Genomic DNA, 17,630 nt, shown 5'->3' on the forward strand with positions numbered 1-17,630 from the left:
TTTTATGGATTATTTTTTAGAAAATTTTGCATGAAAATTTGGTTGATGTTCGCACATAAAATTGCAGTCGTAAAAATGTCGAAGATCCGCAAACCTCTAATAAAATCATACCCAAGCTTTCTATCTCACTTTTAATGTACTGATCTTCTTCAATCACAGATTCCTTGGATTCCAAGAAGCGGAGCCTTGGACTCCAAGGCTCCGCTTCTAATCAATTGATAGGAAGCTTTTGTCAGACTTGCATCAATTATTAAAGCCAGTGCTTCGTCTGCTGAATATTTAGTTGCTTTATCTGTATTTGATATATTTAAAACATTCTTGGCAGCAATAACAACAGATTCATCTCTAAATTTTTTATTAGCAGCAAAAAATAATTCATTGGATGAATGAGATTCAATTAAACAAGATACACGCCGTTTTTTAGTTTTATTAGAACTATTATCAAATGCAACTGGTTTTCGACCACGTCTACTTGCAGTTGGTTCATTGTCTTTTTTTCTAACAATTAAATATTCATTAAGCCAGTTCACAAACTTCTTTTCAAAATTTTTCACAGTATAGTTTGCAGATTTCCACTTTTTTTTATACAAGTAAACAAATCGTTGAACAGCATGTCTAAAATCAACGTCTTTAAAATCAGCAAATTTTGGCTGAATAAATTTTAATATTTTGTAATATTTTGTTTTACTTCAGTAATATTTTGTTTTGAAATACTAAGATTGTTTTTTTGGAGAAAATTATGAATGTCTAAGTTTAACAAAACCATATCTAAATACTTATTGTAACAAGTATTTTGTATTTAAAAGTAAAATGTTATAATATATATGCCGCCTGGACTACTAATACTTGTTAGTAATTAAGTTACTACAAGTGTTAGTAATTAAAATTAAAAGTAATTAAATTACTGTCAGTGTTAGTAATTAAATTACTAACAACTACCGAAAATATGTTGTTGCTATGTTATGCAAAGTGAGGTATCTATAGTAACCAAAAAAAGTTAACCTCATAAGAATTCTGAATCTCATTTTAATACATACCCCCAATATTGTGTATTTAGCGCAAGTAAAATACTGTTAAAACAACGTTAATGTAAAAATGAGTTGTTGCTATGCAAAATTTAGTACCATAGCAACCAAGTAAAAACATACATAAAATCTGAACGGGGATTTAAGGGGACGAGCAATCAATTAAAACTCGATTGAAGCATCATATACCTCAAATAAATATAAGACAACACATGGCAAATTGTGGTAATTATTAGTTATTGTGCGGCAAAAAATAAGTTTCTTAAGAAATTTTTTTTTTTAATCTGTGATTTTCAAAGTATAACTGAGATAACATGCTATGACAAATTTATTTCACACATTGGTTTTTCTTATCTCTAAATACTCTAGAATAGCATGTACTAATTTTTTGTTTCAAAAACGTAGATGTAATTGAAATATAACACAACGTTGATGTCACCGTTAATTATTATTTATAATTTTTTTATTTTTTTATTTTATCTCAATATTCAAATGCTTAGAGTCCTGGTAACTAAGGGATTTAATATAAATAAATTATCAATAGATTTCTCCTAATATATGTAGATACTAAAATTAAATAGGTTTTCAAGATTAGACAACTAAAATTTTTCCCATTTTGTCCACCTACTGGCCCACTGTGCAGCAGTACGCGAGATGGGTTTCTTTAACAATTATCGTCTTAATCCCCATTTACGGTCAGACATAATCATCCAAACTTTTCCATCACAAAAAAAATGGTGTTGGGTAATGTTTATAATGTCGTAGATGAATCAAACAACAATTTATCACAGTTTTAAAATCAGAATAAGATTAACACAAATATTTACTTTTTAAAAGCCAAATCTTATATTTACTTGTGGATCGTGATTACGTGATTTTTTCTATTTATTTCGTCATTTTACACATTTTACAATGTTATCTATAAATTTAAACAAATATATATAATTACAAGCTGACTGGGGCAAGTAGAAGTCAAAATGACTTATCATCAAGCCCCTTTGTGAAATACAAAAAAAAAAAATACAATTAAAGTTTACATTTTCCAATATTACATAAAAGAGTGAAATTATTAAGTTTAAAAAAAAAAATTGGTTAGAAATTTTAGAAGGTTAAAGAAGAACTTAAAGTTAAAAAAAGAACTTAAAGTTAAAAAAAGAAGAAATTTAAGATAAAGTTAAAATATGAAATAACAAATAAAAAATTACAAATCTGTACATATTCGTATACATATTAAAGACAATAAACAAAAAAAAAAAAAAAAATTTAATTCGCTTCATATGCATATACATATTCAATACAATATTAAAATTAAATAAAGTACATAAAAAATTAAAAATACAAAACTAATTCAATTTTTTTTTCAAAAAAATGAGAGAATGTACGTAATGTTTAAATTTAGTAAGTGTTTTTTTATAGTTCTTTTAAATGTAGCAATAGATTTTATTTTTTTCATATTTTCGTCAAGAACCGAATTCCACAAGCGTGGTCCCCGGCATATAGTCGAGAAGTCAGATTTTTTGAGTGATGTTAGTGGGATGTAGTAATTACTCATTGAATGTCTTGCTTCATATTTATGATTAATTTGAGTGAAACTTTTAAAAAAATATTTTGGAATCATTTCATTTTGAAGTTTAAACATAAATAACAAGTTATGGTATATATTTAGTTTGTATACATTTAGAGCATTTATTTCCTTGAGTAACGGCTTGATATCATCAATCCCAAGTATAATGTTTTACGATAAGAAGAGTCGTCATGGACTATCATTTCAAATGGCACTTCACGTTTTTTTTAAATAATAATAGTAAGCCGACAGAGTAGAGTGACCAAAGGTACAATGTGGTTAAAGGTACAACAGGTTCCCCTATTTACAGTTTTTTAAATGAAATTTGAGTTTCTTATATCATCAAAAATACAATAAAATATATATGAACCGTTGCAATTTATTCTATTAAGATTTTTTTTTTCTATATGAGCCACTTTAAGTTTCCGAAAACACCGGGAGAAATGCTATGCAATTGTCGTCTATGTTAAAGATACGTTTGTTATGTAAAAAATATTGAAATTAGTATTGTAAATTATTAACTAAAAGCCAAAAATTTTAAATCGATTAATTTTCTGCCGTTTACTATAATTTATTGATGTAAAGAGGCCAAATTAAGAACAAGTTTAGATATAGTTGGGTATGGAACATAGTTACCGTGAAACAACAGCTATAGTTTAACATTTTGCTAAAACCAAACAACAACTTCAATAAGGCTACAAAGCCTTTATTTATTGGAAACTTTTGTAAAGAGTTTGTTATAGAAAAGTTCCTATAAGAAATATCAAACAGACAGAGCTATCATAATTGATATGAGGTTTTGTTGCCAGTTTCTGTGTCCACTTTTGCTTTTTAAACAAAAGAGGACACAAATCTTAATGAAAACATCTTAATAAAAAGTTTATATTTTATTATAAGTTTCCAAAAACACCGAGAGAAATGTTACGCAACTGTTACCTATGTTAAAAAATTTTCCTTTTATGTAAAAAATATTGAAGTTAATAAGTATAAAATGGCCGGTGTTAAATAGTCTTATTAAGACCTGTGTTTTACGGGTCCGGACGGCTAATAAAATATGAAAGGTTTGTATTAAACATTAGACTTTTCATTTCAGAGGCTTTATTTATTTATTTTTTACAAAAATTTTTGTCTATAATAAACTAATTACTATCTAATTAACCCAGATTTATTAAAAGTCCTAAATATAAATGCTTACAAAAATAATAAAAATAAAAAATCGCCTTCATTTTTTAAAAATGCCGTCTGATTATTTCGGTCCGTCACTAAAAAAGGCCATGCTTTCAGATAACATTCAATTTTGGCCTTTTTTAATGACGGTCTGTGACTTTTAATCATACGGTTTTTTGAAAAAAAATGAAGGCTAATAATTTTTTTGTTTTTTGTTGTTTTTTTTTAACATAAGATTAATTAATTTTATTTTGATTATCAACATAAGCAGTCAACTGCTAAGTTTAACAATTAACTGTTAAAAAAAATAATAAAATCAAAGTTTATATTTTTTGCTATACACGGATTATACAGTGATTATAAAACACGCTGACAAAAAGATAACGATCAAATAAAATATCAATCCTATACTAAATTATAAACTATAATCAAGTTAGTCAAGAAGAGTTTACATTTTTACATTTTCGACGAGAGACAAACAAAAAAATTGTTTTGCTTGATAACATAATCAGATACTTGATGGTAAGAAAACAAATTATCTACTATATTTGATAAAATCATAAGATTCATTAATAAAAAAATTGTATAATACATTTCTTAGTTCGTTTTTACTATATAATGAGAGATAAAATTTAATACAATTTATAAAGTAAGCAAATATTAATAACATTTCAAAAACTAGGTATCTAAAAGAAGATCAGTAAAATCTTATCGTTTGAACCAAAAACCAAACAATGGTGTAAACAAAATAATGGGTTATAAAGTAGCTATAAGTACAACATAATAAAATAAATATACATACACATATCATTTTGTAGTATACGTACACATACATACACATATCACTTTATTACACGTTATTACAATTTTAAAATTGTAATGACGTGTAATAAAGTGCAAAATTAGTTACATGTAATGCGTGTTTCTGACGGCGATAGAGAGGTTGTAACTTGATTCATATAGCTATGAATGAATGCATAATAAATTTGGGATAAAACCTTTTTATTTATACAGATTCTAACTTTATAATGAATTCCAAAATTTTTGGAAACTTTAGTACCAACATAATCAATATGTTGCTTCCATGTTATGTTCTCATCAAGGACGCGATGTCTTTTTGTATTTCAATTTGGTCAATAAAAATGTCAGGTAGAGCTCGGGGTAAATAACGTTTTTTAGTTATCGAACGAAAAAGAATCAATTTTGTTTTTTTAATATTTGGGGTAAGTTTAATGCATTTAAACCAGTTAGAAATATTTTTGAGATCTTCATTCATAGTAGTAAAAAGTTTATTAGAATTGTTATCAGATCAAAATAAATTAGTATAAACCGCAAACATAATACTTAAAAAATTAGAAGCTCTATACAAATCATTAATGTAGATTAAAAAAAGAAGTGGCCCCAAAATTGATCAATGTGGATTACCACATGAAATATCTAGAACATTTTTTGATAAGGATTGTTAAAAGAAACAAATTGTTTTTGATTTGTTAAATAACTCTTTAAACATTTTAAAATTACGCCATTCACTCTAAAATAATTGAGTTTATGAATCAAAATGCCATGATTTACTTTATCAAATGCTTATGATAAATCTAAAAAAACACTTTAACTGAATTGTAAGTTTTAAAAAAGTTAGAGATTTCACGGACAAATTGGATGATTGCATGCTCAGTAGAACTATTTCTGTTAAAAACAAACTTGCTTTTAAGTAATTTATATATAGCTTTTATTTGATCTTAGATGATTTTTTAAAACCCTAAATTAGGGATTGTCAATAAAATACGTACGTTCAGATGGGGGAGAAGGGGTCTGCAAATGGTGCATATGAGATGGGGGAAAGGGGGTCAATTATAAAAGTAAGGAGACACCAAATTTAAAAAAATATCATCAAATGTTGGGTAGGTAGGCTAAAATCGTCGGTAATTTTAGGGAGGTGGAGGGTACTCAAAATAGCGTATTGCAAAATGCGGGAAGGAGGGGGGGGAGGAGGAGGAGGAGAGCTTGAAGTAAAAGCGTACGTACTTTATGAACAATCTCTAACCCAAAGAGCATTTAAGTTTTTTTGATTTATTGATTTTTCACAAATAGGAAAATTGAAATCATAGGCAGAATAAAATGTTGTAATTTTTCATAAAGTTTATATGCTTCCAATCAAGGACGTATTAATAGATGGACATCAGGGGTATGACTAAAACGCACATTTCATTTTTTCGGAAATAGCATAGCGGCAAAAGATGAAATTTTACTTGTATTAATTTAAAATAATAATACTTTTTTCCAAATCGTAAAAAAAACTCCCCCACCAGTGCAGATGAAAATTTGGTCCCAGCTATCTGAAAATACAAAAAATTCAAGTTTTTGCATTTATAGTACGGGCATGGTCACTTAATAAAAATTTTAAAAATACCATGAGAGTTATTTTTGTAGCTTGATCTATCTACTTTTAGATTATGTTTTGTTTTTATGGTAAAAATGATAGGAAGAGTTGATCTTAACCATTTGCAACCATGTGTATATTTGAGAGGTTTGGGAGGGGGGGGAGCTTTTTAATTTTTTTTGTACTTTAAATATAAAATATTTTTGTAACTGTACATTTTTTATTTAAAGAAAATTTTATGATTTTTATCCAAGATTTTTTATCAGTTGCTTTAAATTTTAAACAATGATAAGCTAGAACCATTATGTTTACTTCTCCGTCTACTTTTGTTTCTATAATTTTCAATGAGGTCTTGACTAGAATTTGAAGCACGTTCTGCAATGTAATGTAGAACAAAAAGACCAATGACAAATCTTCAATCAAAAAACCAATACATAATCTAAAAGTAGATCAAGCTACAAAAATTATTCTCACGATATTTTTTGAAATTTTGTTAAGTGACCCTGCCCGTAGTATAAATGCAAAAACTTGAATTTTTTGTATTTTCAGATAGCTGGGACCAAATTTTCATCTGTACTGGTGGGGGAGTTTTTTTCAATTTGGAAAAAAAAAAATTATTATTTTAAGTTAATACAAGTAAAAGTTCATCTTTTGCCGCTATGCCATTTCCAAAAAAATGAAATGTGCTTTTTAGTCATACCCTTAATGGACATTTAACGCATTGCTATAGATCAAAGGCGCCGTCAAGTACTGAAATTCTATGGAGGTTTGAATTCTTAGCGAAATTTTTTACAAAATAAACTGACTTTTAAACGACATTTTTGGTTTGCTAACTTCTTTCAGCAAATGTTTTATTACTCGTAAAATAATAACTTTTGCAAAATATAAATGCATTTTATGTAATTAAGAATGTCTCATGCAATCGAAAACATTTTAATTAATATGCAAACTTTGTTTAATAATAAGTTTGTAAATAAACTTTGACTTCAAAAATAATGTTTTTGTAAAAATGCAATATACTTACATGAATATTGTAAAGTAAAAAGAATTTTCTACGTGTTGTAGGTCATATCACATGGCCGACGACACGGGTTTCGAAGTAAGGGGGGCACAATAGTCAATTTCTAAAAAGTCCTTTAGAAAAAAAGTGGAGCCGGGGGCACACGGGGTGCCCCCCGGCGTCGTTGACCCTGTATCGTAGATCATTTAAAGATTGAATTAAAATTTGTTGGCAACCATTACTCCCTACACTTTGAATTTACTATTTTCTTAAAAATATAAACTTCTAATTTTTGACGGAAATCAAATCGTTTTCTGCCGCACAACTTTGTTTTGATATTTTTTGGTATTTGAATTTTTTCTTTAATCTTTACAACTTCGTAATATATAATAGAATCTTTACAGAGTAAGTAAAATTTAAAAAAAAAATCACAAAGTTACGTTATACAAAAAATATATAAAATAAAACTGTAAAGTATTTGAAATTATTTCGAAAAACGCGGGAAACTTGCAGAAGACCGACGGTCTTGTCATCAAGAAACCGCTATGCGATACTAATATTTTTGAATACTTTAATAAATAAGCCTATTATTTTTGTTGTTTTTTTGTTGTTGTTGTTGTTTTTGAGTTATTTAGAGTTTTTAGAGTTATTAGAGTTTGTAGAGCTATCAGAGTTTACATTGGTTTCGGAGCAAAGTTAGTTTTATACATAGTTTTAAATGTTTTAGGGTTAATAAAAATTCTTAAAGTTGTTAGTGTTTAAAATGAGATCTTTTAATAACGTTTTCAGAGTATTTAAGTTATTCGATTTTTCCAGTTGAGTACTTTTGGATATTAATTTTTTATATAGACAAGGACCACGGTACGAAATGGAAAAGCGCGAGAGATTAGTTTTTTTAAAAGGTACATTGAAGTTTCCCGTTCCTCTGGTATAGTATCTACTTTTTCAATTTTTGGAAATAATTCTTTGAAAAGTGAGAAGGAACAAGTCCAAGTTTATATTTTAGCATAAATAATAAATTTTGGAACATATTGATTTGATATACATTTAATGCTTTCAAATTTTTCAAAGTGGCTCAGCATGCGAGAGTCTATCCTTATTAAAAACTATTCTTGCAGCATGTTTTGTTTTTGATATAGTGTAATTAGTTTGGATCTATGAGTACTCGCCCATGCAATATTAGCGTATATGTAGTAGCTTTGCATGAACGAGAAGTATACGAACTCAGAAAGAGACAGTATAGAACTAGCTTTGTAAAGGATACCATTGTTTTTGATACTTTGGTATTTAATATATCTATATGTGATTTCCATGAGATGTTCCCATTAATAAGTATCCCTAGAAATTTAGTTGCTTGGGTTCTCTCCATTTCTTTAGTATCTGCATTTAGTGAAGGTAAATCGGGTGGTATTTTTATAAGGTTAGAATGAAAAAGAATGTATTTGGTTTTTTCTGTGTTTAGCAATAATTTGTTAGATTTTTTAACCAACTGTTTATTTTTTCGAGTTCGGTATTGGTAGTTTCATAAAGTTCTGTAATTGATGAGGATGCATAAAATAAATTAGTGTCGTCTGCGAGCATTGTGACATCCAATTTACTTGAGGCTTTAGGAAGATTGTTTATGTATATTAAAAACAAAAGAGGTGCAAGAATGGAACCTTGGTGGACGCCGCATTTTATTTTGAGTAATTTTGAAAATTTTTTTTCATGAGCAATGATGCATTGTTTTCTGTCCAGTAAAAAATTTTGAACCAGTTTAGTGCAACACCTTTTATTGCATATTTTTCCATTTTTCTAATTAAGATCTTCAGTGATCTTCAATGTCAAACGCCTTAGATAAATCAATAAAGTCTCCAAGGGCGTACTTTCTGTTTACAAAGGAGTTATTTATGTTATTTATAATATCAAGAATTGCGTGTTTGGTTGAATGTTGCTTTTGGAAGTTGAATATATGATTTAAAAACTTTTTGTTATATAGTTATACAGGAATTATACAAGGGTAATTGAATAAATAGAATAATTTTTAACAAATTAGTAAAATATCTTATTCACAATACTTTGCATAATCAAGTATTATTATTTGAATGGATAGATGAGACAGTTGTCTTTTTGATGTATAATCATATAAAAGTATTTCCATGTGACGCAAATGTTTCCTATTGATTGGCTATTGTTATTTATAACAATTGCAAGCGCACATATCTTTGCTTTTTTTTTGTTAAACGTCCATCTATTAAAACGTCCTTGTTCCAATGAAGCAGTGATAATTGTTTTTGAAACTGTTCAATATTGTTCATATTATTTATGCGTTTACTTATTTTATTATTAGTTTTGGTTTTAATTTTAGTATTTGAGTTTAATTTGAGTTTGTTGATACTCTAGTTCAGCGCTGGCCAGACTTTTTAGGACGAGAGCCCCATTCAAATACTTACGTGAGCCGAAGAGCCGCATTAAAAATTTCGTTAAGAAAATTATGATGCATTCTTTTTTTAAAGTTTTTTTGCAAAAAAATTAGATAAATAATAAGTGTTTTAAAATACTTCATGAAGTTGAAAGTAAAATTTTTTATGAAAAGAAATAAATTTTTCTGAAGAACTTTTTCTAAAAAACGTTTTGTGTACAAATTTTATGTTTACTACTAGTTTTTATGTCTAAATTGAAAAAAAAAATTTTCAAAGGCAAAAGCTTTACTTTAAATGTAAGCTTGTTTAAAATTTCAAATTATCTTGAGTATTTCGAAAAATTTATTTTAATCAAGTTAAATAAAAATTTGATTCCCTTTTACTCACACTAGAAAACCAGTTATAGATTTGTTAAAAGAAACATAATCACATCATAAATTTTTAAAAAAGTAACAAAATTACAAAGTTATAAATTTTCCAATCAGGCACTAAGATTCTAAACTTTAGTGGTAAGTCTCTTAAAATCTGGCTTCAAGCTTGTAGTCGCTGTTCGAAGTAACTCTGACAAATGCTCAGTGGTGAGATTTGCACGATAATTTAATTTTTCCCTGTATGATTCAATCTTATGATCATCATACTGAATTAAAGGATTAGAAATAATCATTATTTATCATTTGAGGAAAATGGTTAAAGGTTTTTAAAGTACGATCTTTCTGAAAAAGAATAATTTTTTTTTTAAAACTAAAAATAGTCTGAGCAAGATCAGATATAATTTTTTCTTTTCCCTGAAGTGACAAATTCAGACTTTGTAAATGTTGCATTATATCAGTCAAAAATAGAAGATCTTGCAAAAAAATTATATCATCAAGAGTTTCAAAAGTCTTTTTCTTTTCAATCAAAAAAGATTTAATTGTTTCTAATAATTCTACGAACTTATATAAAGCGTTACTACTTGAAAGACACCATACAGCACAGTAAAATGATAAGTTATTTGGTTTGTCAGCAATATCCAATTTATTAATAAAGTTTTTAAACTGTCTGTAATTTTTAGCATTTGATCGAACATAATTTACAATTTCTGACACTGATTTTAGAACGATTGAAAAATTAAAATGTTTTAGAACTAAATGTTCTCGAAGAATTAAACAATGAACTGGAATGAACTCTGGATACTTTGTAAATGTTGCATTATATCAGTCAAAAATAGAAGATCTTGCAAAAAAATTATATCATCAAGAGTTTCAAAAGTCTTTTTCTTTTCAATCAAAAAAGATTTAATTGTTTCTAATAATTCTACGAACTTATATAAAGCGTTACTACTTGAAAGACACCATACAGCACAGTAAAATGATAAGTTATTTGGTTTGTCAGCAATATCCAATTTATTAATAAAGTTTTTAAACTGTCTGTAATTTTTAGCATTTGATCGAACATAATTTACAATTTCTGACACTGATTTTAGAACGATTGAAAAATTAAAATGTTTTAGAACTAAATGTTCTCGAAGAATTAAACAATGAACTGAAATGAACTCTGGATACATAGGATCACTTTTTAATAAACCAATAAGTCCAACATGTTCTTTCACAATTACATCTGATGTTACATACCTAAAAAATACTGCTATTTGAGATTTATCTTGAACATCTGTTGATTCATCCAGAGCTTAACTAAATGCTTCACAGTTTTTCAAGTCATTTAACAATTGTTTCTCAATATCAGCACTAATCTCAGATATTCATCTTTCAATTGTATGTCGAGAAATAGGAATCTGTGAAATTAATCTTTGGATTTTGCTATTTTTAGGATCTAAAACTAAGAGGACATCTGAAATATTTTGCTTTACAAATTCTCCATCAGTGTATGGATGTTTTTCTTTTGCAATGTTCCATGCTATAACAAAACTTGCTTCTGTTGTAATAATTGATTCTTTACTGAAAGATGAAACATTTATTTGATTGTTAACTATCGTTTTGAGCAACTCAATTTTATTTTTCCTGTAATCTGAATTTAATGGATATTCCTTGAAAAATTTATATGATTAGTTTCATAGTGGCGCTTAAAGTTCCCTGACTTGTTATGAATCAAGTTCTTTATTACAAATTAAACATATTGGTTTATTTTATATTTCAATAAATTTTTTTTTTTTTTTTTTTTTTATATATATATATTTATATATATAATTATTTTTTACATTTCTTTAATATTTATAAAATTACAAGTTAAGATATAATAATATAAACAATTAAAAGTGAGGATTTTTACTATAAATAATAAAAAAAAGAATGCGGAGACTCGTAGAAGACCTTAAGGTCTTGTCGTCGAGAACCGCTGCAAACTCGTTAAAAAAAATACGTGTTACATATTTTAAAATAAATAAAAAAAAACTGTGTTTAACAATATTAGAAGAAAAACATAAATTTCAAAAACATAAAAACATAAATTTCCTATTAAAAGTATAAAAGTATATTATCAATAGACAAAATGATTTTCTTAAGTTTCCTTTTATAAGAGGTATAAGTCCATTCATGAGAAAAGTCAAAATGTTTCAAAACTATTTTATTCCAAAGAAAGGCTCCTCGGAAAGAAACACAAGATTTACCAAAATTTGTATGCGAAAATTGTAGTCGAATAGAATTATCATTTCGTAGATTGTACTTGTTTTTTTCTTTTATTGAGTATAGGTTATGAAAGGAAGAAGGGGAATCGTTGGTTTTACATTTATACATAAAACATAAAATATTATAAACGTTTAGCTAATATATATTTAAAATATTCATTTCAAGTAAGAGAGGCCTGGCATGAGTAAAACGGTCTTTAAAGTTTATAAGACGTGCAATGTGTTTCTGTTGACGATAAAGAGGTTCTAGTATACTTTTGTTCACACAACCCCAAGCAATGTTAGCGTAGTTAATATGGCAGTGAATAAAGGAATAATATAGTTGAGTTAAAGTATGTTTATTTAAGAAACTTCTTGATTTATATAATATTCCTATAGTTCTAGCAATTTTGTTATTTAGGTTGTTAACGTGGTGTTTCCATTTAAGATTTTCATCAATATAAATGCCTAAAAATTTTGTAATTTTTGTTCGCTTTATTTCAATATTGTCAACAAAAATAAGTGGCGTAATACTTGGAATTAATTTTTTTTTTGAATTTGGGTAAAAAAGCATCCATTTAGTTTTTTCTATATTAATTGATAATTTGTTTGATTTGAACCAGTCAGAGATTTTAATAAGCTCAGTGTTCATATTTCTAAATAATGTTGTTAGATCATTGCTGGTTAAAAAAAGATTAGTGTCATCCGCAAACATAATTGTCATTTAGTTTGAGGCTTTGTAGAGATCATTGAAGTATATCAGGAATAGCAATGGGCCTAGTATTGAGCCTTGTGGCACTCCACAAGTTATATTTAATAAATTTGATGATAATGATGAGTCTATTTGAATAAACTGTTTACGATTAGTTAAATAGTTCTTTAGTAATAATAAAGTATTTCCAGTGATTCTATAATGTTCTAGTTTGTTATAAAGAATTTCATGATCTATAGTATCGAAAGCTTTCGATAGATCTATGAAAATACCTAATGTGTATTGCGATGTTTCAAATGAATCACCAATATTTCTTGTTAGTTGAAGTATTGCATGTTCTGCAGAATTATTTTTTTTAAATCCATATTGGTTATTATATAATATTTTGTTTTCTGATAAGTGATTAAAAATTTTATTATATAATATTTTTTCTAGAATTTTTGAAAAAACTGGGAGAACTGATATTGGGCGATGATGACTGAGGTTTGTAAATAAATGCAAATTTTTCTGTCCAATCTTCATTAAATATTCTTTTCTCGTCATCAATTTTTCTTTTCTTACTGCTGTTGCGAAATGAATTATTGTTAGCATTTACTTCATCCATTTCGAAAAATTTTGCGATTAAATAAAGTAAATACGAAAAAAGCCCTAATGAAATTCCAAGAGCCGCATTGACATTCCAAGAGCCGCATGCGGCTCGCGACCCACGTTTTGGCCATACCTGCTCTAGTTGGTGGATTACTTAGGGGAATAGCTCCTAATTTTTTATTTATAGTTATTTTCGTACTCGATGTAGTTAAGGCAACTTTAAAATATTTCAGCGTCTGTATGATATTTTGTTGACTACGACATATTTCCGTAAAATGATCAGGTCTGTGAATTATTAAACTACAAAATAAATTTAAGCAAATTTTGCAGTATCTTAAAATATAAATGTTTGTAGAGAAAAAATCCAGACAAGAGATTCTTTTTTTTTTTCAAAAGAAAAAAAAATCCTTTTAAAATCACAATCGCTTGTCCAAATTTGAATAGGATTTTAAATGAACACGCTGTTCAGGTAAAATGAACATCATAGTTTAATAATATGATCTGCTTTGTTCGTTTATTGGAAATTTTTTTTTTATTATTCTTTTTCTCAGTCTCTTTCTCAGTCGGAAAGTTACTTAGTCTAGTTATTATTAAAATAGTTAGTGCTTATCTAAGTTTCATTTAAACTAAAGATAAAACAATCGAGTTACTGTTTTCAAAATCGTATATTTTTTGTTCGACTTTGAAAGCCGTCAGTAAGGCAAAGTTTCTCAAATTAAACGAAGTTGAAATCCGTTAAACTTCGAAAAAAAAGTTAATTAAACGGTTATGAAAGCCGTAAAAAGTTGTAGCTTTAACTCTAATCGACTTTGAAAACATTTAAAAGTTGTTAAAACTTAATTAAAACGATGTTGAAAGCCGTTAAAAGTCGTAACTTTAATTTTAATCGACTTTGAAAACCTTTAAAAGTTGTTAAAACTTAATTAAAACGATGTTTGAAAGCCACAAAAAGTTGTAAATCAAAGTTTTACGGGTATGAAAGTTGTATAAATTTGTTTACATTATATTTAACAAATTTGAAAAACTTATAACTCTGTATATTATTTAACACGATTTAAACATTGTAAAACAAATATGCCAAAGACCCATCGCTCGCTGGTACGGCAGTACTTCCTGAAGGAATACAAGGGAGATAAAGCCTATGGTGTGTGCAATATCTACAAGAAGGATCTAAAAATGAATTCTGGGTCAATATCGACCCTGAGTGGTTACCTGCAATCCAACCATAAGGATGAGTACATCGAAATGTGTTAGAATCAAAAGATACGAGATGAGGCAGAAGCTGCCGAGGAGGCAAAGTTGAAGAGGCAGAAGATGAATTGGAAACAGTTGGTACTGGTAACTTAGTTAAATAATGGATGTTACGATGCGATATGGCGAAGTTATACGACTTCATGTCAAATTTATATGATTTTTTATTGATGTAAACAATGGTATCCAAAGTTAATTCAATGTTAACAAATGTATACAATTTTTTTTAGGTAACAGGAAAAGAAAAAGGTTTCTAAAAGCCAGAAAGAATCTGTGCTATCCAACACAGAGCACCACTCAATTTTGTGGTGACATGGAGCTCATGATTTACCTTGCTACTGACATTCTCCATGTGTGACTCTATCTCATTACAAAGACTGCTTGCCCACTTTGACTTGGGGTTTAAGGTTAAAATTGGTGCCTGCATGGCTCGTTTTAAGTTACCTCTCCTCTTTAGGAATCTTCGTAGAACTCGAGAAACGATTCCCAAGAGGAAGATGTGACATCATGCTTTATGCTGTAGGCTGCCTGCTACACCCCTTCTTGAAAGGCCAACAACTGCACGCTTATGGTGTAAGGGATAAGATTTTTGACAAGTTGAAAGCCAGTCATTCTACAACAACACACTGGATGTTAAACCTAGCAAAGTATAATCAATATCTCATATAAGATCACCCATGAGCTTCTTGAAGATGATGGTGAGACTGAATTCTGGAAGGCAGCAGCAAAGGTAATAGCTATTAAGTAAAATATTAAAATAAAATTTTTTAAAACTAATTAAATATATTTCTACTAATCTTAATGCAATCGAAAAAACAAAGTCAAAAAAATTTTAATTTTAGGATACAAAGTCATATGGGGGAGAGGAGGAGCGGTTCAAAGTTAAACAAACTTTTTAAAAATTAGTTGAATTTAAACAATTTTAGATTAAAATAAGTAAAGTTATACAATTTTTACTAAACGTTTAACTTCCTTCCTTCCTTTTAGACTGTGTCCAGTCAATTCAGTCAAAAAATGCTACAGCTGAGGGTTCTCCGATTACCGTTGAGTTGGCCAAATTCAGAGACGCAACTGTGATAGATTCAAAGGTTGATGTCCTTGACTAGTGGCGAACACATCGCAGAGAGATACCCACTTTGATAGGACTAGCACGGGAGTATTATTGCCTGCCAGCCTTAAGTGCCTCAAGTGAGCGGGCCTTTAGTGAAGCTGGACAGGTGGTCCACGAAAAGAGATGCAGGCTGTCTCCAAAAACCACTGAGAAGTTGGTATTCATCAACGAGAACTTCGATCTGTTAAACTCCTTTATACCAGGATGGGAATACCGCTCCATGGAAGAGCAAATGGCAGCTAGACTCAGACTAAGATGACGACGATGATACCGCTACATTAAAAATGAAATCTCCAGTATTGTTGAACTGGAAAAGCGAGACAGACATCATTTGGGCTACCAAGGCCAGGAACTAGCACACAAAAAAGAGAATGAAAGACTGGAAGCGGACAACTAAATATTCTTACTAGGGTACGATTATTTTAGATTTGATAATCGATAATAATTTTTTATAATCAAATAATTTTTTCACTTGTTCAAGGAATTGGATTTTGAAATCTAGAATGATTATTAAATAAATGCAAGGGTTATAGTATATCTTATGTATATTCTGTATTTCTGTAATGTTTTTGTAGTGTATACTTCACATTTTTATTATTAAGAAATTAGAACTTAGAAAGGCAGAGATTGCTAGCATATACCAAACCAGTTATCACTTCACTTTACTTTATATCGATATCTTTAAACCTGAGCATAGGTAGCTTCTCATCGATTGTGATTTTTTCCAAACCTAAAGAATAGAGTCTAGGAGAAGAGAAGGGAAAGGCATAGTTGTACTAGTACAACCACATACAAGTTTGAAAGCCTTTAGAAATTTTAATCAATTTTAAAACACGCCATTTTCGAATTTACACAACTTTTTTACAATTTTGAAAACCGCGAAAATATATTTTATTCGAAGTAATACAATTTTGAAAGCGGTGTAATTAAATTTTATACAACTTTAAACGATTTCGAAACACGTTCACACTCGACTTTTAGCGACGTCGAAGCTTCGACTTCGAAACACATGGACCTCGATTGTTTTATCTCTGATTTAAACAAATAATATTAAAAACATTTTTCTTCTAACAAGTAAAGTAGCTTTTCAAAGTTGTGACGTAATGCTTCTGATATTTACAAGAAAGATTTTAATTTGTTCGCCGTTATTGGAATAAAAAAAAGATTCTTCTATTTCACTAGGATAATAGTAAAAGCAATCCTTATTTAAATTATTACAATAATTAGGGTATTTTTCTACATTTAATTAAAGTTTTCATTTTAGAAAAATTAAAAACTTGGTGTTTAAAATTGCTAATTTCAGCCATTCCGGTGAGACTTACAGAATCTCCTTTAATTTCCACGATTACGCTATTTTATTTATGCATATCTTTAACGAAAATTTTATCAAATTTTATTACTGCATACTTACCCTCTATACGATGCCTTTTAACTTTTTCCCACAATTTGTTACGATTTTCCAGGGTGTCTTTCACATAATCTTCACTGATAAAGTTCTATTGCCTTTAAGTTTTTACAGGTGTTAAAGTTTTGCATTTATTATTATAATTTAAGAGTTTTAGGACTATAGTTCTTGGTAGTTTGTCTTTAACTCTTCCTATTCGATGGGCTTGCTCAACAACTATATTATCGGCATTTCCGAAAGCATATTCGTTAAAATTTAAAAATGATCTCCTATCTACTATTACTGATACATTATAAGCAACAAATTCTTCGATTTGAAAACATTAAAATTTATAAAAGGTTCCTTCTACCTTATAATGGTAGTAGTTCCTTTTAATGCTACCATATAGTTGGTTGTAATCCTTTTCTTCACTTCACTAAATTTAAA

At 28.4% G+C, this 17,630-nt stretch overlaps 1 protein-coding gene across 2 annotated transcripts in view; it reads left to right on the forward strand.

Annotated features, from left to right (window-relative positions):
* The first annotated feature begins 4,119 nt into the window (after positions 1-4,119).
* The window catches only part of LOC101238498 (mu-type opioid receptor), a 30,187-nt gene continuing 16,676 nt past the window's right edge, over positions 4,120-17,630 (forward strand). The window contains exons 1-2 of one of the 2 annotated variants that reach the window (XM_065820380.1): positions 4,135-4,278; positions 13,285-13,332. In XM_065820380.1, coding sequence (XP_065676452.1) covers positions 13,321-13,332 — 12 coding nt within the window. In that variant the 5' untranslated portion in view covers positions 4,135-4,278; positions 13,285-13,320. Of the gene's footprint in view, positions 4,279-13,284; positions 13,333-17,630 lie in introns of both variants that reach the window. The other variant, XM_065820382.1, reaches the window with a different exon arrangement.

This window comes from Hydra vulgaris, chromosome 15, assembly GCF_038396675.1.
Source record: "Hydra vulgaris chromosome 15, alternate assembly HydraT2T_AEP".
Classification (NCBI taxonomy): domain Eukaryota; kingdom Metazoa; phylum Cnidaria; class Hydrozoa; order Anthoathecata; family Hydridae; genus Hydra; species Hydra vulgaris.